Source organism: Stegostoma tigrinum, chromosome 20 (genome assembly GCF_030684315.1).
Source record: "Stegostoma tigrinum isolate sSteTig4 chromosome 20, sSteTig4.hap1, whole genome shotgun sequence".
Classification (NCBI taxonomy): Eukaryota; Metazoa; Chordata; class Chondrichthyes; order Orectolobiformes; family Stegostomatidae; genus Stegostoma; species Stegostoma tigrinum.
Genome location: NC_081373.1, coordinates 4,142,420 through 4,165,273, shown reverse-complemented (window position 1 = coordinate 4,165,273; position 22,854 = coordinate 4,142,420). Strand labels below are relative to the sequence as shown.

The following is a 22,854-nucleotide window of genomic DNA, read 5'->3' as shown; positions in this document are numbered from 1 at the left end:
CATTGTATTAAACAAGGACATTTTACTTATCCTCATGATCCTCTCAATCCAATGCCTTGCAAGGAAAACATGGTTTTTACCTGTAACTTTGTGCAGAAATAGATGTTTACAATGACTGTTATATCAAAGATTGAGAGAGTGAATAATTTTCAGATGTGACTTACTCAGATTGCATACAATGTTGGAAATTCTCTAAAATAGTTCTTCTAGTATTCTCTAGTATAATAATAAATATCAGCCCTTTGCAATATCAATCACGTCCTGATCTTGAGCAGTTTATTGAGAAGAAATCTACTGAGATGTAGAATGGATCTTCCAGGATTTATTGACTAGCGTCTCAGAGGGCACTCGTGGCAGAGTGGGAGTATTCCTGCCTATGTCATTAGGAGGCCTAGGTTCAGGGGTGACCTGCTCCACGGGTGTGTATTATCATCTCTGGGCAGGTTGGTTAGGGAAAATATCCAGCTGCTGGTGTCAAAACACAGTTTCTAGATGTAAATAGAAAAATATTCAAAACTTAGGCAGGAAGCAGCAAGCTAGAAGAGCTGAAAAGCATCCTTGATTGCAGCTTTCGCAAGGTAAGAGGGCTGTATTTTCAGAGAGAACATTGGGTGGTGCCGGTTCTGGGAATCAATGGCAGTGCATGTCAAGAAGTAAGTAAGGCAATGAGAGAGCTACTTATGGATTTCAAAGATGGATATATTCCTGGAGCTTATTTTGATTTATCTTTTTTTTTCCTGCTGAATACATCCATTTACTGTGGTGTATGGGTTAGGTGTGCCTTTCGTAAAGGAGAGCGTCTCCTTGTTTCCATGCCAACCAGATTTTGGATTCCTGACTGTACATAGGCCACGTGACTCTCGAGTCACAACTATTTATTTTCTGTTTGCCAACTGATGAGAAAATCCAGAGAGGTGATGATCATTTGAGATTTAATTTAAATGCTTCATCCTGTGGGTGATTTCCTCAAAATGTAATCACAGCCAAATAAGATGTCTATTTCAACCAATATTTCCTTGCAGCCCCTCTAGTGGATTCTAGCCCAGGACACAGTGGCTCTGCATTGTTGATGCTGTTATCGTTGGCCTTTGTTGGCTTGGCTGTTTTTATAATATACAAGTTTAAAAGGTAAGCATTGCTGCTTGATTCTATGTAGCACTTCGCCAAATGTTTTCGTGTTGAAATTAACTAAGTGAAGCATTTTTCTCATATTACTTTTCCAGCATGACTTTGAGAACGTTAAGATTGTATAAAATAATTCTATAATTTAGAGTTTTACAGAGTCAGTGAGCGCTACATACAGAAATAACAACAGCTTTTCCTGTTAGTATTTAAATATTAATATCTTTAACGAGATTAATTAATTGCTATGAGCCTTTGAAGTATTTTAATATGGAATGCAAAACAAATTTACTAAAATGATTAAAGTTACTTAACATATTTTGCAGTTTATTCTTCTGTATTTTTAGAATGTTATGGAGTGAAATTGCTCTTTTAACAATGTGAGGAAAATATTGATTGCCTGTATTACTGACAACCAAATAAATTTCAAGGGTACACTTTGAATGTGTAGATGGTTTGCTGAGTGGTTGACCACAAGCTAATGCTATTTTTTTCTTAATGAGTCCTGGAAAGAGGAATTTCACTCCTGTTAAGTTCCTTTGGTTTAACCTATTCATGGGGTTAATTCTCCCCTTCACTATCATCTGGATGGAAAATAGAAAGGAAATCGGCCAGAGAGGATTGTGTTACTGTCTGCAGAATCCACCTGATTTTCCTGAACCTGAAATTAGCAGAAGGAGAGTCCAATGGGTTTTTTTAATGATCTGTCCACCAGCTACTTTACCTTCTGCACAAGCGACGCTGGGCACTTGAACGATAAGGTCGAATATCGACCTGTTTTTTCATATGAAATTGGGTCAAGTCTCATTACCTTGTACTTATTTATCATGATAACAATGGGGCCTCTATTTCAGCTGAACTTCCAAGATATTGTCTGTTGTTTTTCTGTCATGTCTGACTGGACTGACTTACTAACATTACCTTAAACCTCACCCCCTCTTTCATGTGAGCGAATAGGCTCCCAATCTGCACTGTGTGACTATTCAACAATGACCATTCCAGTCCTAACTACATCCATGCACATTGCCAAACACTTACTCAAACAGACAATGCAATAGCATCGCTTGGGAATGATCAACTTCGAGCTTAACATAATTATCATAATAGAATACCTTTTCATGCAATAAAAGATTACCCATGGCATCCATTACAAACTACTGTATGTTAAACTAATGCTGGGAATTGATGAAAGAACTTGCTCTGTTCCTAATGTAACCATGTTGTTATGAGTAATATAAGTAATAGCTGATTAATTAAACAAAGTAATGAAGTCTTAAACAGTGCCTGGCACATCCCAGAATCCCTAATGCAGGAAGAGAGAGTGAGAGCAAATTCTCACTTTATTACCAAGCAGTTTGGTTGGTGTTATTTCACACAAATACTGAGGGAGGTTTCCTTTTTTTTATGGTTCCAGGAGGGATACCTTAAATTGTTAAGTTCCCAAGTGAGGAGTGCTTAACTAGCTCCCATCATCAAACTCCTAGGCCGAAGTAACCATATCTTCTAAAAGGTCAATTTAACCCGTCTTTCTTGAGTTAAGAATGACTGATTTTAATAATTTCAAAATGTGAGAATCAGTATTGCAACATGAAGAAATAGGAAATGAGTCCAAAAAGATAAAGGGTTTAGAAAAAGATAAATGAATCAGTTTCTGAATTGTTCATGAACAATGGATAACTCAACATTGCAGTAATTGCAGTGGAGCTTGTTGGTCATGCTGGCATTCGCAGTAGAACAGTTTGTTTTTGATCCTTAATTTTGCAGATTGATTGAGATTCTGTAGTTCTGTTTCCTTTTGGCCATAATTGAATAATCTGTAATTCAGGGTATGAGACAGATTGGTTTTATGTTTCCCTTTTTGATGATTAAACAGGAGTAAAGCACGGCCTGTATGAATTCAGAACGAAGTTAACTTTCCAATGTAGCCGAATATGCAAGCCTAAGGAAATCTCCCAGACACATTTATAAGACAGTGTGGAGCTGGAGGAACACAGCAGGCCAACATTAGAGGAGCAGGAAATCTGATATTTCAGGTCAGAGCCCATCTTCAGAAATGGGGGAGGGGGAATGGAGCTCAGAAATAAATAGAGATAAGAGGTTTGGGGCTGGGAAGGTAGGTGGGATGGTGATAGGTAAGTGCAGGTAGGCAGTGGTGGGGATTAGTCAGTGAGGAGGGACGGGCGGAATGGGTGGGAAAGAAGATGGACAGGTTGTGTCAGGTCAAGGAGGTAGGGATAAGAGGAAGAGTTGGTTATGGAATGAGGCCGGGGGGTGGGGAGATTTTGAAACTAGTAAAGTCCATATTTGGGCCATTGGGCTGTAGGTTCCCAAGGCAGAATATAAGGTTCTACTCTTCCCATTTCTGGGTGGCTTCATTGTGACACTGGAGGAGGCCCAGGATGGACATGTCACCCAGGGGGTGGGAGGGGGAGGTGGAGTTGAAATGGTTCTCGACTGAAAGTTGTTGTCGTTTTTCAAGAACAGAGCGCAGGTGCTCTACAAAGCAGCCTCCAAACTTCCACTTAGACTGACCGATGTAGAGGAAGCCACAATGAGAGCAGCAGATGCAATAGACCGCATTAACGGATCTGCAGGTGGTAGGGTTAATATGGAAGGTTTGTTTGGTGCCTTGAACGGCAGTGAGAGGGGGAGGTACAGGGGTAGGTGTAGCACTTCCTGCGGTTGCAGGGTCAGGTATCAGGGTGGTAGGGCTAGTGGGGAGTGTGGAGAAGATGAGGGAGTTGCGGAAAGAGCAGAGCCTACAAAAGGCAGGTAGGGGTCGTGGGTTGACACCATTGTTGTCATCAGCCATCCCTCACAGATGAGGATGACTCTCTTCCACTTTCAGGGTGAGTCTGTAGGTGGCTGTAAGGATCAATGCAGCTACCACAGGCTCTGTTACACTTGGGGCACAAGGTAGTCACGGGGAAAGGTCAATGGGGCTTTGGTGTGATAGTGTTGCGCTGTTTTTTTCTGGCTTCCACTTTTCCCCAAAGGCAAGTCTGGTGGTGCTCAATGCCTTCCTGGATGCTCCTCCTCCAGTTTGGATGATCCTGTGCCAGTGATTCCCAGGTGTCTGTGGGAACGCCGCACCTCACCCAGTGAGGCGTTAAAGGGAACACTGACACGCTTCCTCTGTTCACCTGGGGCTCCTTTGCTCTGGGGAAGCTGGGAGTACAGCAACTGTTTGGGGGGTCTCAAGTGGACGACATGCCCAGACCATCATAGCTGATTGAGGGTGTTCAGTGCCTCGCTACTAGGAGTGTTGACCTGGCCGAGGACACTGGTGTTGGTGCTTCTTTTTTCCCCATGGAATTGCGGGATCTTGCACAGACAGGGTTGATGGTCCTGCTCTAGCACCTTGAGGTATCTGCTGTAGACAGTCCACATCTCAGAGCTATAAAGGAGAGTGGGAACCACCATATTGTATGGTTGCACATTGATGTTGTGTGTATTATCACATGAGCACCTCTAGACACCTGCCCTTCCCCCGCTGTGCTCACATCACATTCATCTCCACACAGCACTGCCTTCCCACATCATTTAGGAAGACCCAAACTCTCCGACTGTGGATTCCTGACCTCAAATCGAATCACCGTGTTCTCACCATCACCAATAATTTTAACACTAATTCGTTTGTAAAACTGTGGATTGTTTTTCTAACAATAGTGTCCTGGGAATTTATTATCCGTTCCAGAAGTGTCTACAACCCCCATGTTTGTTCCTGGGTCCAGTAGGTAGATAAGAGAGAAATGTTGCCTCTGTAATGTACCCTTTAGAAATGGCTGCACTTATTTCCCATTTTCATTCCGATGGCACACATACCTTTGGGTGTCAGACCACACAACATGGAAAGAGCAGAAGGCACAGCCAATGCCTGAGACAGACCCTGCCTTAAGAGTCCAGCAGAATCTTCATTGTTTAAAAATAAAGATTAAAGCATAAAACATTATTACTGTTCCCACCCCCTCACTTCCGTCACTCTTCATGTCACAGCTATGCGAACCCATGCATCTGTATCCACTCCTCCGTGCCTTCCTGTGCCAATCTATGCCTGCCTACTCATTCCTGATGGATCCAGATTTCTCCCATGATGACCTACCCATCTCACCTGGTCCTTCATTCATCATATACTTCCAATCATCCACAAGGCCTTTTATAACCCCTTTATCTACTCAGTGCTAACAGGTACCACCCACACAACACCCTTTGCTCATTCCACTCCATGCCAAACCCACACTTATTATTCAGCCTGCCATAACTCAGGAGGCTTCCAGACAGAAAATAAAACTGCCTCTTACATTTTGCCCCTGCTGAAAAATCTTTCATTGATCAAAAAAATTTCAATGTATTGAAATGCTTCAAATAATCCCTTATACAAACAAATGTTTAGCTCAAATGCTCAATGGCTTATGATCTGAAGCACGAACCTCCACATCAGTGAGAAATGCCAAGTTCCAAGGTGGGTTAACTCGTCATTGTCTACAGGAATAGTGCCAGATGACTGGAGGATAGCAAATGTGGTTCCCCTGTTCAAGAAGGGGAGTAGAGACAACCCTGGTAATTATAGACCAGTGAGCCTTACCTCAGTTGTTGGTAAAGTGTTGGAAAAGGTTATAAGGGATAGGATTTATAATCATCTAGAAAAGAATAAATTGATTAGGGATAGTCAGCACGGTTTTGTGAAGGGAAGGTCGTGCCTCACAAACCTTATTGAGTTCTTTGAGAAGGTGACCCAAACAGGTAGATGAGAGTAAACCGGTTGATGTGGTGTATATGGATTTCAGCAAGGCGTTCGATCAGGTTCCCCACAATAGGCTATTGTACAAAATGCAGAGGAATGGAATTGTGGGAGATATAGCAGTTTGGATTGGAAATTGGCTTGCTGAAAGAAGACACAGGGTGGTAGTTGATGGGAAATGTTCATCCTGGAGACCAGTTACTAGTGGTGTACCGCAAGGGTCGGTGTTGGGTTCACTGCTGTTTGTCATTTTTACAAATGACCTGGATGAGGGCGTAGAAGGATGGGTTAGTAAATTTGCAGACGACACCAAGGCCGGTGGAGTTGTGGATAGTGACAAAGGATGCTATAGGTTGCAGAGAGACATAGATAAGCTGCAGAGATGGGCTGAGAGGTGGCAAATGGAGTTTAATGCAGACAAGTGTGAGGTGATGCACTTTGGCAGGAGTAACCGGAAGGCAAAGTACAGGGCTAATGGTAAGATTCTTAGTAGTGTAGATGAGCAGAGAGATCTCGGTGTCCATATACACAGTTCCTTGAAAGTTGTGACCCAGGTTGACAGGGCTGTTAAGAAGGCATACAGTGTTTTAGCTTTTATTAATAGAGGGATCGCGTTCCGGAACCAAGAGGTTATGATGAAGCTGTACAAAACTCTGGTGCGGCTGCACTTGGAGTATTGTGTACAGTTCTGGTCACCGCATTATAAGAAGGATGTGGAAGCTTTGGAAAGGGTGCAGTGGAGATTTACTAGGATGTTGCCTGGTATGGAGGGAAGGTCTTACGAGGAAAGGCTGAGGGACTTGAGGCTGTTTTCATTAGAGAGAAGAAGGTTGAGAGGTGACTTAATTGAGCCATATAAAATATTCAGAGGGTTAGATAGGGTGGATAGGGAGAGCCTTTTTCCTAGTATGGTGACGGCGAGCACGAGGGGGCATAGCTTTAAATTGAGGGGTGAAAGATATAGGACAGATGTCAGAGGTAGTTTCTTTACTCAGAGAGAAGTAAGGGAATGGAACGCTTTGCTTGCAATGGTAGTAGATTCGCCAACTTTAGGTACATTTAAGGCATCATTGGATAAGCATATGGACGTACATGGAATAGTGTAGGTTAGATGGGCTTGAGATCGGTATGATAGGTCGACACAACATCGAGGGCCGAAGGGCCTGTACTGTGCTGTAATGTTCTATGTTCTTTGGGTTATGACTCCTGAGTTCTTCTGTCATTTTCTTTGCAATAGAAAGGCTCGTTGTTATGTTCAAACATTGGGGACTGGTCAGTCCTACAGGGTTTGAAACTGGGTTTGCTACTTTCCCCACAGATATTTCACGTGGATGTTATTGAAAAGGCTCTGGGTTGTTAACATGTGTGATACCGCCTTTCACTTTGTAACTGTCCCACATCATTCTATTCATGAACATCTCATGCCATCTTATTTGTTAAATAAGATGCTCATGAATATAATGATGTGGGACATTAGAAATCTGTATGTTGCTCATTAGTTCACCATTTAAACAAAAGCATTATGTTATTCGTCTCAAATGCTGTGAGGGGAAGTAATTACTGGGACTATGTGATCTCTGTGTATATGCTGCAAAGCTCACTATCACTAGGGAACTGTGAACAGGGTGATTATTTTGTTTATTTCTTCAATGGAACTCAGTCCACTGCATGTTTAACTGTGTTACATTTTCAATTACATTTAATGACTCAGGTAAAACATAGTTGGAAACAGTAGAGAAAAATATCTGGCAAATGACAATGGAACTTGTTAGGTAAAGACTCATAGATGCACACAGACCTAAAAAGACCTTTGGTACAACCAGTCCATGCTGACTATAATCCCAGTACAGCTATGAAGTGATTGCAGGGATACAGTGCAGAGAGTAGGCATAACTCCACACTCACCATCTCTGGAACCAGCACCATGTGGTGTCCCCTGCCTTACCTGTTCTTATTTCTTCTGGTTTTATAGCCCAACGCATCCCAATTCCACGTGACAGTCCCCAACCCAGACTAACTCACCCCCGACAGAGCTGCCCACTCACCAATTCTGCCACCCCACCATTCGCACCATGACACCTTGTTCCCAGAGACCTGAACCTGGCCACCTCCTTTCCCACCCAGCTGTTTAAATATAACCTGTTCCATTGACACATCTGTGTGGTACTAAATGAGTAAATTTGCAAAAGAACTGTAGTTCACACTGAAAAAAAAAGAGCAGAGCTTGGCTTGCAATGAATGACCCACACTGTGAGAGCTCAACTGGCTTAAAGGTACACTGAACATCCCATAATGTTCCGATGTCAGAAGTTGGACTTGGAAATTAGAGTTTGGGAGATGAACACAGAGTAAAAGGGTAAAAAAAGGTAAATGTAAGAGAAATGATCTAGCAATGGTTGGTACTTTCAGAGGATTCAAACTTACAGTCTCAGTATTATAAGCAGCATTTTTACTTATGTACAATTGTACTCCTCTTTTCTATTACACACTTAAATGCAGTAAATTTTAATGTAGCATGCAATTCACAACTTCCTTACCAATATGAGAATTTTGAAGTAAGAATCTCATTTCTGAATGTGCAATCAAAAACACTCCAATATTGTTTAAATTCAAGAGGCAAGTAGATATAGCACATGGGGTGAATGGAATCAAAGGTTATGGGGAGAAAGCAGGATTAGGCTGGCGAGTTGGACAATCAGCTATGATTGTGAAGAATGGTGGGCAGGCTCGAAGGGCCAAAAGACCTCCTCCTGTTCCTATCTTCTATGTTTCTATGCTTAACCATAGAGAGTTAAGGAGAAATAAGCTGCCTTACACATTAAGATTTCTTGTCTGTCTTATTGTGATAAAAGAATCAAGTAAATAATGCAATAAAAACATGAGTTGCTGGAAAAGCTCAGCTGGCCTGGCAGCATCTGTAAAGAGAAAATCAGAGTTAACGTTTTGGGTCTGGTGACCCTTCTTCAGACTGACATCGAACCTGGAATGTTAACTCTGATTTTTTCTTCACAGAAGCTGCCAGACCTGCTGAGCTTTTCCAGCAACTTATGTTTTTGCCCCTGATTTGCAGCATCTGCAGTTCTTTTGGTTTTTATCATGTAAATAATGGATTTGTAACTTAGCCCATGTATGGGGTCAGTTATCTGGAAAATTGGTTTGCAATGCCAGGACAAAACCGACAGCGATATGTCCAATTTCCACAACTGCTCAGGCAGCCATTGAAAGTGTCAACTTCTCAATCGCTCCCCTTAAACCCACCGTCAGCTGTCTCTCTCTCTCTCTCTCTCTGATGAGTGAGCAGTGCTGCGCACCATTCAGACTACTGAAATATGGGTATGCATTGTAACTTATTGTTGCTTTCTCATTTAATCCTTCCAAACCAGAAGAATTTTTAAAAGATCCAGATTCTTCCTCCTTGGCTCAGCCACCATATATAATCCAGACATTGTGTCCTATGGAGAAAATTATTTGGGGAGGCTGAACTTGTGCCCCATGGACAATCCTCCTTAAGGATAAAGCCCTATTCTGCACTTCACCCTTTACCACTTCTCCAGATTTCCATCTTGAAGACAGCAAGAACTGCAAATGCTCAAGTTAGATTAGATTAGATTGCCTACAGTGTGGGAACAGGCCCTTCGGCCCAACTAGTCCACACCACCCCTTGGAGCATCCCACCCAGACCCATCCCCCTATAAACCCACACACCCCTGAACAGTAGCAATTTAGCATGGCCAATCCACCTAGCCTGCACATCTTTGGACTGTGGGAGGAAAATGGAGCACCCAGAGGAAACCCACACAGACACAGGGAGAATGTGCAAACTCCACACAGACAGTTACCCGAGGCTGGAATCGAACCTGAGTCCCTGGTGCTGTAAGGCTGCATTGCTAACCGCTGAGCCACCATGCCGTCCAATACAATGTGGAGCTGGAGGAACACATCAGATGAGGCAGCATCAGAGGAGCAGGAAAGTCGACGTTTCAGGTCAGGACCCTTCATCAGTCCTCTGATGTTGCCTGACCTGTGTCCCTCCAGCTCCACACTGTGTTGACCCAGATTTCCAACATCTCTTACATCAGAAACTAAACCACAGTGTACCCTCATTTGTATTACATTCATCACACAGGTGAAAAGCAATTTCCAATATGTAGCTTAAGAGGATGCTTCAAAAGTATTATTGAAGTGTTTTGGTGCGTGAGCATTGATGTTCACCTGGGATAAATGATACAATTGCACGACAATGATGACATCAACAGTGTTGATAACTATGAAGTTGGGTCAAGCTTGGGGTTTCAGTATTTGCTTGTCAGCAAAGCTGCTGTCCTTTTATATGTAAATTGTAGAAAATGCCAATAACATCACAGAATGCAAATTCTGGGCCTTTGCATTCTGCCTCACCCATTTTTCTCAGAGATAATGGGAACTGCAGACGCTGGAGAATCCAAGATAACAAAGTGTGAAGCTGGATGAGCACAGCAAGCCAAGCAGCATCTTAGGAGCACAAAAGTTGACGTTTCGGGCCTAGACCCCTCTGATGAAGGGCCTTGGCCCGAAACATCAGCTTTTGTGCTCCTGAGATGCTGCTTGGCCTGCTGTGTTCATCCAGCTTCACACTTTGTTATCACCCATTTTTCTCCTTGCTGACCACTCCTTGATGCCAGCTTCCAGGTAGAATGTGACTTATCCCTGAAACTAACTTATCTTCCTTGGTTTCTACATTCCGAAGGGTGAATCCTGTTCAAAAACTAACACAAGAGGTTGCATTTTCATAAGATCAGAAAGACTTCCTGAAGTTATTAAAAATGTAAGCACTCCTGGGCATGGAAGTCCTCATTTCCAATAAATCCAATTTTTGATGGCAAGGAGAGGGAGGGAGGTATGGAGTGATTCTCACAAATGGGAAATGCATCCTTAGCCAGGCCATTTGAACTTAATGCTGAGTTCAAACATACTCAATTGGCTCTTCCAAAGGGCCTGAACTTACAACATAGGATCCATGAATATATAAGTAGATACAAAGAGTTGAAAGTCAGAGAATGCTTGGTTAAGTGTTAAGAGTTGAAGTCTTTTTAAATACCACACCCTTTAATGACTGTTAAAAAATAACCCCTAAACCTGTTAGTGAGAGTTAATTTTAAAAAAAACTGTCTACTGCTTTGATCGACAGTGTAGAAAGAAGAACCAGCTTTTCATTCATGGAGGAATCAGTTACATTTCCTAAGGGCTAATGTAACCCTTGGTTTTTCATACAAAAGTTTGGCTGAGCTTTAAAAGCTACCCTTACCAGATCCTGCGATCACAGCTTGATTGACAGTCTAAATGGGCTATTGAAGGAGTTTGGCCTTTGGTGGAGGATCTGGATATTTGCTTTGAAAGGAGATTAAGCACTTGAGGATTAAAAGAGTTACATGATTATATGAAAGATTGTTGTCTTGTTTGTGTGAGAGATGTATCAGAGTGTTAGAAATCTATTTAGTTATCTCCACTTGGCTCCTGAGGTCTGCCTGTGTTAATCTGGCTATTGAGATGACATGTAGGTACGAGAGTGATGGGCATGTGGAGATACCTAAGGGACATGAGGTTGCATGGAGGGCCAAGGAGTATTTAAGGAAGAATAGGGATGTGAGGAATGGCAGCAGGAGACCCAAGTAGGAAGATAATTGCCTGCTGATATTATTGCTGGTTGTTAATCCAGAGACCCAGCTAATGTTTGGGGGACCCAGGTTCAAATCCCACCACAGCAGTTGGTGAAATTTGAATTTTGAAGGAAAAATTGGAATTAAATGTCAAATGATGACCATGAATCCTTTTTCAGTTGTTGGAAAAACCCGTCTGGCTCACTGATTTCCTTTATGGAAGGAAATATGACATGAAAAGTACATGTGACTCCAGACCCAGAGCAATATGTTTGACTCTTATTCTCTAGAATGGGCAATAAATGCTGACCTGATCAGTGACCCCCTCATTTTGTGAATGATATTTTTTTAAAAACAAAGAACTTCTAAAACACAGGACAAAGCCAGAGTCAACCCAAATTCCCTCCTCCTCAGAATGGAAACTGAGTTGAATGGGATCCTTTATGATGAGCTTCAGCATTTTCTGACTTGCACTGTCTACCTCGGTAGCAAAAATTCAGGTAAACCATTCAGTGTATCTATCTCCAGTCAGTGAATGAGCAGCAACTGACCTGACTGTAACTCAGCTAAAATTTAATGGCTTTAAAATGTTGAATGTGTGGAACAGAAGCACTAGCATGGACCAGTTGGGATGAATAGCCCATTTTAGAGCTGTAATCTCAACAAATGAATATATATCACAAAAACCTACAGCCTGTTCCATTGGCCTATTCTTCTACAGGAAAAGAATTACCTCCTGACATTACATGGAAAGATTCTGCTCATCGATCTCAGAATGATCAGGAATGTGTCTTTTTAACTTTAATTCAAGGGATGGAATTATCACTGACAAGGCTGTCCAGCATAGTCCCTGAGATGACTATGGTGAACTATGTTCTTGAATTGCTTCAGTCCATGCCATGTAGGTCCTTCACTCGTACTGTTATGTAGGGAGTTCCTGGAGTTCAACCCGGTCACAATGAATGACTGACGATGTAGTTTCAAATCATAATGATGTGTAACACCATGGATGGAACATGCAATTCGTGGTGCCCTTCTCAGTCTGTTATTCTTTTCTTTGGGCTGGTAGAAGATGCACATTTGATAGGTACAAATGAAACCAAGACAAGTTACTGCAATGTTATTTGTAGACAGTGCGCACTGCTGCTACTGTGCACTTGTGATGGACAGTGAATGTTTCAATTGAAGGCTTGTGGTAACAAATCACGTTGGCTGCCTTTTCCTGGATGTGGTTCTGTTGATCTCCTTGTTGGAGTTACACTTATTTAGCCAAATGGAGAGCATTCCATTCTACCCTGGACTTCCACAATGTGGATATTAGAAAGACTGTAGGGAGTGAGAGATGAACTATTTACCACAGAATACTTGACCTATTCTTGTTGCCACACTATTTAGATGACTGGTCCAGTAACATTTCTAGTCGATGATACTCACTAGGATGTCAGTAATATTACCACTGCTGAGTATCAAGGGAGATAGTAGCGGTCTCTTGTGTTGGGAATGGTCAATGTATAATGCCTGCAAAGCATGAATATTGCTTGACATTTATCCACCCAAGCCTGGATGTTGTTTATGTCTCTCTGCACGTGGGAAGGGACTGCTTCATGAGTTGACAAATTGCAATGAACGGCCTCACTTCTGCCCCTTATGATGGATGGAAAATCAATGAGGAAGCGCCGAAGATGATTGAGTCCAGGAGAGAACCTTGAGAACATTCTGAAGCAATGCTCTGGGGCTAAGAAGACTGGTCTCCAACAACTACAACTGCCTTAGTTTATGCCAGGTGTGACTGCAGCCACCAATGAGTTTTTCCCTCAATTTCCATTGACTTCCCGATAATCAGACACTGCCTCGATATGAAGGACAGCAGCTCATTACCACCTCTGCAATTCAGCTTGTTTGTAATGAGGCCTGGAGTTGGTTCCATAGAATCCCTACAGTGTGGAAACAGGCCATTCAAACCAACATGTCCACACTAACAATCCAAAGAGCATCCCAATGGCCTTCCCCATCTCTGTAACCCTGCATTTCCCATGGCTAATGCACCTAACTTGCAAATGTGCAAAGAATATGCAAACTCCACACAGACTGAAACCCTAGGGTGGAATTGAACCTGTGTTCCTGGCTCTGTGAGGTATCAGTACTAACCATTGAACCACCATGCCCCTGGCGGACACTGAGCTGAGTATCAGTGAGCAAACTTTTCATAAGTTACTGCCACTTGATCACACTATCAATGACACCTTCTATCACTTGGCCGATGATTGAGAGTAGACTGATGGGGAGATAACCAGTGGAGTTAGAATTATCCACCTTTTTTATGAACAAGTCTACCTGGACAATTTTTTCACAGGGTGGAACTGCGCTGGAACAGTACAGCAGAGGTGCAACTCATTCTGAATAACCTTCAGCCATTTCTTGGTGTCACATGGAATGAATTGGCTAGAGATTGGCATATGTATAGCTGGAGACCTTAGAGTACGGATCACCCATTCAACTCTTCACTGGAGACAGTTGCAACAGGTTCAGAATTATCTCTTTGCTCTTGTGCCAAATCTATTGATGGCAGGTGGAGACAATGGTAGAGGAATTTCATTCCCTTTCTCTTTCTCCACAGTCGCTCCCCTTTATCTTCCTTAGCCAATTTCCTTTTGAGTGCTACAATTGCACTTGCTTCCAAATCTCCTTCGATTACATCCAAATCCCAACAATTCTGTAAATAAGAGCTTCCTTATGACATTTCTGGTTCTTATCCCAATCATTTGATATCAAGTGATTAGTGCCTTCTACTGAAAACAGTTTTTCCTTATTTTTCCATCTGTACCATTTGTGATTTTGAGTGTCTCTATCAAATCTCTTAACCTTCTCTGCTAAAAGAAGAACAGCCCCACTTTATCCATTCTTTCCAAGTAACAGAAGTTCTTACCCCAGTGAAGTGCCTCTGCACCCTCTTCAAGGTCTTGAAATCCTTCCTAATGTGTGGTATCCACAATTAACTGTATCGTCTGTATGTTACACTCATAACTGAACTTATCCTGCTTTCACTTTCGAACATTACTTGCTGCTGGAATATTAAACATTTTAGCATGAGCACTTCAATGTCACTCCATTACTTGGATGTCAGCTGATTGGGTAAAAATGAGGTCTTTCATCCATCAAAGTCACTTGACCCAATGAAGGTAAGAAATTCTAAAAGGGACCTAGATGCCAACAGGCAGCAAAACTCCATAACTGTAGGTGGAAATTACACATCATTGAGTTAATGAAGATGACCAATGAAGATGACTTGATTAAGATCAAGGTAAGTAATCTGGCTTCGCTGTATAAACACTCATCTTTCTTGCTAAAGCCACTTTGAAATGATGCTCATCTGCATCTCCAAAATCATAAAATATCTCTTAATTGTCACTCCCTCACTAACAAGCTAACATACCGATCAAAGCAAGCTAACACATCTATATCTAGATTCTAAAACAAAATCCTCTTCTGGTATATTTTTGTAATTGGCTGTCTATCATTTTACACAGGAAGATACCAGGGATTAACGTTTATGCCCAGATGCCCAATGAGAAGGAGCAAGAGATGATAAGTCCAGTCAGCCAAATTGAGAGCATCCCCAACATCACCCAAAATGAATTAACCAGGCCAGAGGAATGTACTGGTGATGACCTTGACATACAGCATTTAGGTAAACAAAGTAAAATAATGGTAAATTCCACACAACACACACAAAAGAAAAACCCAATTCATTATTGGGAACTAATTTATTTTTTATATTTATTTTTGTTACCATGCTCACACCCAGCCTTCCCATATCAAACTTTGACTGTGATTCCACGTATGGAGTCTATTTCAGCCTTCCCATTTCTAGCTCAGCAAAATCTGTTCAGGCGCAGAGAGGGTATCGCAAGTGCATTTATAGAGTAGTGACTCCTTGGCCATTACAATTTTATTCAGAAAATCAGAAAGGGGAAGAGCAGATTAAGCCCCTTGAGAACTGATCTTGCTGATATTGTCACTGAAAATAAGGAAGTACAGACATGTTGAGTAATTGTTTAATGTTAGTATGAACAGCAGAGGATGAATTTAGCATGCTACTCACTCCAAGTAGTCTCGCACTGAGACAGGTAAAAGGCATCACCAAAATAAAAGAAGCAAAGCAGCAGCAACAATGACACTAAAAAGTGAACATGCCAAGAGTCCCATGTTTCCCATCCCAGGGTTTTAAGCAAGTCAATATGAATGTTGTAAATGGTCTACTCTGATCTTGCAAAGTTCTCTCAATCCGTTCCTTTGGAAAAGTAAATTGTGAATGACATCTCTTTATTTAAGCAAGTTGGAACTAAGACAGAAAAACCAGGAAACTTTAGACCAGTTAGCCTGATATCTATGGCTACTGGAGTCTATAACAATGACAATAGACAGGTCTTGAAATTTTTCAGCTGATCAGGGAGGGTCCAAATGGATTTATAAAGGTCAGTCCTGCGTTAGGAGCCTGACTGAAACCTTTTGAAGACATGACTAAAGTCTTCACCTTAGGCAGGCCCTTGAGATCAAGGATGATTGAATTGGTGGGTAGGAGAAAGTCTACACATTTTATTTTCATGGATTTCCAAAAGCCATTTGAGAATTTCTCCAACAAGAGACTGTTAACGAAAGCTGAAGCAAGTCAATCTGAAGAAAAGTTGTTGGAATGCTTTGGACCTTGCCTGGGTGCCAGGAGACACAGGGTAGATGCATGTATATTTATTCCACTGAGGTAAGGTGTATTCTCCACCTTGCAGGAGGTCACAAGTGATATTTTCCAGGGTCTGTGATTGAGGGCCCAATCATTCAACATATTTATTAATGATGTAAATGACGGACCAGAAAGCCATGTATTCAAATTTTCTGATGATGTATACACAGCTGGCATGAAACAGTGAAATATATTAACAAATATAAAAAATGGGTTAAATGGGACAATGGATTTTGATGTGGGCAAATGGAAAATCATCCACTTTGGATTGAAAAAGGATAGACCAAGGTACCTTCCAAGCAGTGGTAGATAGAAACTGCAGAGGTCAAAAGGGATTTAGGGATCCAGGTGAATTGATCATTAAACTGTCATGAGCAGCAACAGAAAACAATCATAAAGCTTCGGGAATGCAGACTTTGATATCTGGAGGAGTCGAATCCAAAGTGGTAGGTGTTATCTTACGCAGGAACAAATTACACCAGATGCTGGAATCTGTACTGAAAACAAAAATGCTGGAGATCACAGTGGGTCAGACAGCATCCATGTCATCTTACAGCCTGGGGCAGGACCTTTTAAGGATGTTGGGATTTCACACCACGACACCAGGGAAGCCGGGGCGGGGGAATGGGGCTCTGCTAATTACAGCAGCCCCCAACCATTCAGTGGTGTGAGAAGAGTGAATTGGCTGGAGGCAGGACACTTCCCATTTCAGTCAAACAGCAGCCCAATCACAGAGAAACACTGGGCTATTGGATCAGGTGGCTGTTCTGTAATTGGAGCGCCACCAACAGGAGCAGGACTGGAATTGCAAGGAGTAGTCTCCAGATTCCATGCCCCAGAATCTGAGGCAGGGGGGAGGGGTGGTAAGGTCGAAAGGGATTGAGGGTGAGGTGAGATGTGTGGTCTTGATTGAGAGCTTGGGTCAGGGGTGTGGGGACAGCTTGTACAGGGGCAGACTTTTGTGGTGCGGGGCTGTGCTAATGTGGAAATCTGACCTTAGAGAGAGATATCCTCTCTCCCCTACCGCAACATGGTGACTCGTCGATCTTGCGCCCTCTCTCCTACCACACCCACACGCCAAAATTGCAAGATCCAAAATTGAGTGAGTAAACTGGGGCGAATCAAACATATCTCCTTAACCTTCTCCATGCAGTTCCATAACATCCTGGACATTTCGCAGGACAAGCTGGAAAAGTGATGAAATGGCCACCTGGGAAATGTTATCAATATATGCCACCCCACCAACATCCTTTACATAGTGCTCAGCACCATTTGTGACTCCTCAGATCGATAAGTGGTCCATGTACATATGCAGCAAGACTTGGACAACATTCAGGATTGGGCTCATCAGTGGCAAGTCATTTTCATGGCAAAAAGTATAAAGCAATTACCATCTTAAACAGGAGGAATTCTAGCCTCATTAAATGGTATTACTATTCCTAAGTCCCCACTATCAAAAGCCTAGGCGTAGCTATTGACCAGGAACTGGATTGGATTAGCCATTTAATTATAATGGCTTCAAGATCGGGTAAAGGATGGGAATTCCAGGGCATGGAACTCAGCTCCAATCTCTCTGATGTCTTCTATTAGCAAATCACAACCCAGGGATGTGAGGAAACATTCTCCATTTGCCTGTGTTAATGCAGCTATAATGAAAGCTGCATTCAAGAAGTCAACGCCATCAGATAAAAGCAGCCCAGTAAATGGACACTGCAGTCACTACCTTACACATCTACTCCTTCCGACATTGACTCACAGTTGCAGCTGCGTGCACCGTCTACAAAGTGCAAATCACCAGCTTCCTCCAACAGCACCTTACAAATTTGAAACATCTTCCATCTAGAAAACCAAGGATAGCAGATATGTGGCAACACCACTCCCTGCAAGATTCCACCCCCCCACCCCCCCCACCGCCCTCCCATGCCACTCACCGTCCTGCCTTAGAAATTTATCACGGCACCTTCACTGAGTCAAAATCCTGAAATCCTTCCCTAACGGCACGACAGTTGTCCCTTCACCCCAAGGACTGCAGCAGTTCAAGAAGGCAGCTTTCCACCACTTACTCAGGGGCAATTAGGGACAGGACATAAATCTCAAATCAGCCAGCAATGCTCACATGCTGTAAACAAGTATAAAACAAACCCGGGAAGTTAAAAGGCTGAAGGGAGACTTGATCGAATTTTTCATGTTTTTAGGAGAAAAACATAGCGTACATAAAGAAAAAGTATTTCTACTGGTCTTGGGGGCTAAGAATAAGGCCGATAGATAAATAAAATTAGAAACATTTCTTTCAGAAGTGAAATTAGGAAGCAATTCTATACTGTGGTGGATGTTTGGAATATTTCTGCAGCCGACAATTAATTCCAAATGTACAACTGAAACATGTGATATTTCTGAACCTGAGATAGTAGGAACTGCAGATGCTGGAGAATCCGAGATAACAAGGTGTAGAGCTGGAAGAACACAGCAGGCCAAGCAGCACCAGAGGAGCAGGAAAGCTGACGTTTCAGGCCTAGACTCTTGGGTCAGCCTTCCTGCTCCTCTGATGCTGCTCAGCCTGCTGTGTTCATCCAGCTCTACATCTTGTTATCTCATATTTCTGAACCTATTGCCTCAGGGATCTAGGGCAAAGGCAGGAAGTCAGAGTTAGGTCAGAGATCAGCTATAAGCTAATTGAAAGGTAGAACTCGAGAAGCTAATTAACCAGCTCCTTTTCAGGTGTCTGGTTACAACAAAGATAGTGGTAAGCATGAGTGGAATTTTTTTTTCAAATCTTCTCCCCCACCCTCGACCTATTTCACTGTCTTTTCACCTCAAGCTAAAGCTTTAAGTGGTGCTTAATTGTTCTGATAGCTCCAGGGCTTTGGTCATTAATGAGACTGCAGCCTAACCAAATGAATGCCAAATGAGAAAAACATTGCATCCAATCCAGAATTTGATCTCTACACCAGAGGCAATTTTCCAGATATCTATATATAGATATATTTTATACAATATATATATAGAACTGCATGCATGCAATAGAAGAAACTTCAGTTCCTACCAAGTGGTAAGGCAATTCAATAAGTTCAGTAGCTCTTATATTTTATAATTCAGTGTCTTAACTTTGGACAGAATTATATTCAGTCTTATAGGTAACTATCGTCCTGAGATCCACTTTCAGTGATTTCATTAGTGTAAAGCGTTGAAAGGGAATATCATGGCCCGTTATCTACCTACACTGGAAACATTGCTGTATCAGTAACAGGGACCTGTCAAAGCAGATTCTTGCCAGGGTGGATATTCCTTGCTTACATGCGGGAATATTTCAGTTACAGTGAGGTTTGAATTAGACAACTTGTTGTCAGTTTGAATTTACCACATCTTTCATCAGATGCTAGTGTCCATCCTGAATGTAGTAGATGATTTGACCAACACACAAATAGGAAAGATTAACAGCGCATTTTATATGGATGGGGGAGTTGAGGAGGGGTCTGCTAGGTGCAGCAAAGATCCCCCTGAAACACATCATGCAGCCTGTAACATTTTGACCGAAATCTCACCAGTGGACTGAAATATCAGGGCTTGACAGTGACTGTTGTTTTGTGGCACAGCTATCTAAAGGGACACTAAAGTCAAAAGCCCTTGAGGCAATACAAAGATCACACCTCACTTTGAATTTCAATGTTCTTTTTTTGTTTTACTAAAATGAAGTTGGAATAAGAAATAAAAGGCCCAGTTTTATTAGAATTTGGCACAAGCCTGACACAGCAGTTTCCTTGTGACACTGTTGTTTTAATGCTGGCTTTCACGCTGAGCAAAAGCTGCAGGGAATGAAATTTGACTGTGTCTTGCAGTGCTCTGAGCAGCCTTATTCACCATGTTGGAGGGAGCGCCAGGGAGGAGTGGCCATTGCGTGCACCTGGTGAGTTCTGAAGCCATTCCCCCCACTCCTGTTATCTCTTCATTTTGTTTTATAAAAGCTCATTTTTTTTCTTCCATGTGCTTTGTGTTGCTGTCAGACTCACGAGAGACCAAGTTTTGTTTTAAAGATGACATGTGTCTCCTCTCACCATAACTCATAAAGAACATTTGCACTTGTTGTCCTTCTTTCTGTGTGTTGGTAAAAAAAAGGAATTGCCTTCTGCAACTACAAATGATTCAAGTGATATGATTGCCCAAGGTTGTAAAGAGCAAGATGCCACAATCTGCCAATATAGGCAGACCCACACAAATAGATAATTTGCCATTAATGTTGAGCTTTTATTCATTGGTTCAGTTCCAAAACCATCTAATCTGTTATTGTTTGGATTCTTTGCACCATTGGTATTTCAGAATTGCTACAGTTTGCCTGCCGACCAAGACAATGATTCAATAGGTAGCACTCACCCTAAATGAACATCAGCAAAAACAGATTTTATGGTCCTTAACACATTGCTATTTGTGAGACCCTGCTGTGCACAATTTTGCACAGAAATATCAAACAGTTCAAAGTTTGGCAGGAGATCACTTCGCAACATTCTGTGGTCATAAATAGCACAATGTAAATGCAAGAGTTTGTACTTTACAGACATAGAGTCTTAGAGATATGCAGCATGGTAATAGACTCTTCGGTCCAAAACATCCATGCCAACAAGATATCCTAAATAAATCTAGCCCCATTTATCAGCATTTGGTCCATATCCTTCTAAGCCCTTCATATATCTATCCAGATGCCTTTCAAATGCTGTAATTGTACCAGTCTCCACCACTTCTTCTGGCAGTTCATTCCATACACGCACCACCCTCTGTGTCAAAGTGATGCTCCTTTGGTCCCTTTTAAATCTTTCCACTCTCACCTTAAACCTACGTCCTCTAGTTTTGAACTCCCCCATCCCAGGGAAAAGACCTTGTCATTTACCCTATCCAAGACCCCATGATTTTATAAACCTCTATATGGTCACCCCTCAGCCCCAATGCTTCAGGGAAAATAGCTCTAGTCTATTCATCCTCTCCCTATAGCTCAAGCCCTCCAACCCTGGCAACATCCTTGTAAATCTTTTCTGAACCCTTTCAAGTTTCACAATATCCTTCCTCAGGCAGGGAGACCAGAACTGCACACAGTATTCCAGTAATGGCCTAACCAATGTCCTGTACAGCCGCAACGTAACCTCCCAACTCCTGTACTCGAAGCCCTGACCAGTAAAGGCAAGCAAACCAAACACCTTCTTCACTATCCTGTCTACCTACAACTTCACTTTCAAGGAAGTATGAACCTACATTCCAAGCTCTCTTTGTTCAGCAACGCTCCCCAAGACTTTATCATGAAGTGTATAAGTCCTGCCCCGATTTGCCTTTCCCAAATGTAGCACCTCACATTTATCTAAATTATTCTCCATCTGCCACTCCTCAGCTTATTGGCCCATTTGAGCAAGGTCCCATCGTAGTCTGAGGTAACCTTCTTCACTGTCCACTACACCTCCAATTTTGTTGCCATCTGCTAACTTACTAACCATACCTCCTATGTGCACATCTAAATCATTTATATAAATGACAAAAAGCAGTGATCCAGCACCAATCCTCGTGACACACCGCTGGTCACAGGTCTCCAGTGTGAAAAGCGACTCTCCACTACCATCCTCTGTCTTCTACCTTCAAGCTGGCTCTGTATCCAAATATCAAGATCTCCCTGCATTCCACATGATCTAACCTTGCCAACCAATCTACCATACGGAACCTTTTTGAACACCTTACTGAAGTCTATATAGATTACATCCAACACTCTGCCCTCATCAAAACTCTCCTTATTTCTTCAAAAAATTCAACCGAGTTAGTGAGGCACAATTTCCCACACACAAAGCCATGTTGGCTGTCCCTAATCAGTCCTTGCCTTTCCAAATACATGCAAATCCTGTCCTTCAGGATTCTCTCCAACAACGTGCCTCCCACCAATGTCCTTGAAGCTGAAACTAGAATCAACTTCCATATTATGTTCATGATTACTCAGACTTTGAAGTTGATTCAAAGATTTTTCCATGGCAAGATTGAAAATCCTGACTTGACTGGGATATCTCAGGTGTGTCCTAGATCCAACTGTTGTAGTGTCAGGTCTGAAAAGTCTTAGGGTTCAATAGAAGAGCAACAAAAGAGAACTGGAATAACATTTTTAGAGATTGCAAATGTCAAAGCCAGCTAGTATCTCCTCTGTGTCACAAAGGTCCTGGATGCTGAGGACACTAAACAATGCCTCTTGGCTCTTTGTGCCTGCCAAACTGAGTTTCTCCACTGGAGTGATCCACTGCAATCCCTTTTTCTTTGTCTTTCTTTGGATTTTTATTTAATGATTCATCTAATTTGCCCCTTAAATATTGCAATGGGCTTGGTTTCAACAGCCACTTGTAAAGGCCTATATCTTCAACGCCTTTTGCATATAAAAATTGCTCCCAACTTCCTATTTATATTTTTACAGCAGTAACTTGACTTTATTATAATATAATTAAGGAAGAAAAGCATTTTCATAGTGGGATAAAAGATTGGTGGATTTTGAGGGAGGTTTAAAGGGAAGGAGAGACAAAAGGGCTTAGGAGGATGAAACTTCAGAAAATGAAGCTATGCTCAAAGCGTATCCTTCAGTGGCAAAGCAAAAGTTAGAATGGGAA

At 42.1% G+C, this 22,854-nt stretch overlaps 1 protein-coding gene across 2 annotated transcripts in view; it reads left to right on the top strand.

Annotated features, from left to right (window-relative positions):
- Positions 1-22,854, top strand: part of LOC125462076 (VPS10 domain-containing receptor SorCS1-like) — a 1,248,383-nt gene that overhangs the window by 1,205,037 nt on the left and 20,492 nt on the right. The window contains exons 25-26 of one of the 2 annotated variants that reach the window (XM_059652946.1): positions 1,023-1,128; positions 20,074-20,141. In XM_059652946.1, coding sequence (XP_059508929.1) covers positions 1,023-1,128; positions 20,074-20,141 — 174 coding nt within the window. Of the gene's footprint in view, positions 1-1,022; positions 1,129-15,026; positions 15,188-20,073; positions 20,142-22,854 lie in introns of both variants that reach the window. The other variant, XM_048551586.2, reaches the window with a different exon arrangement.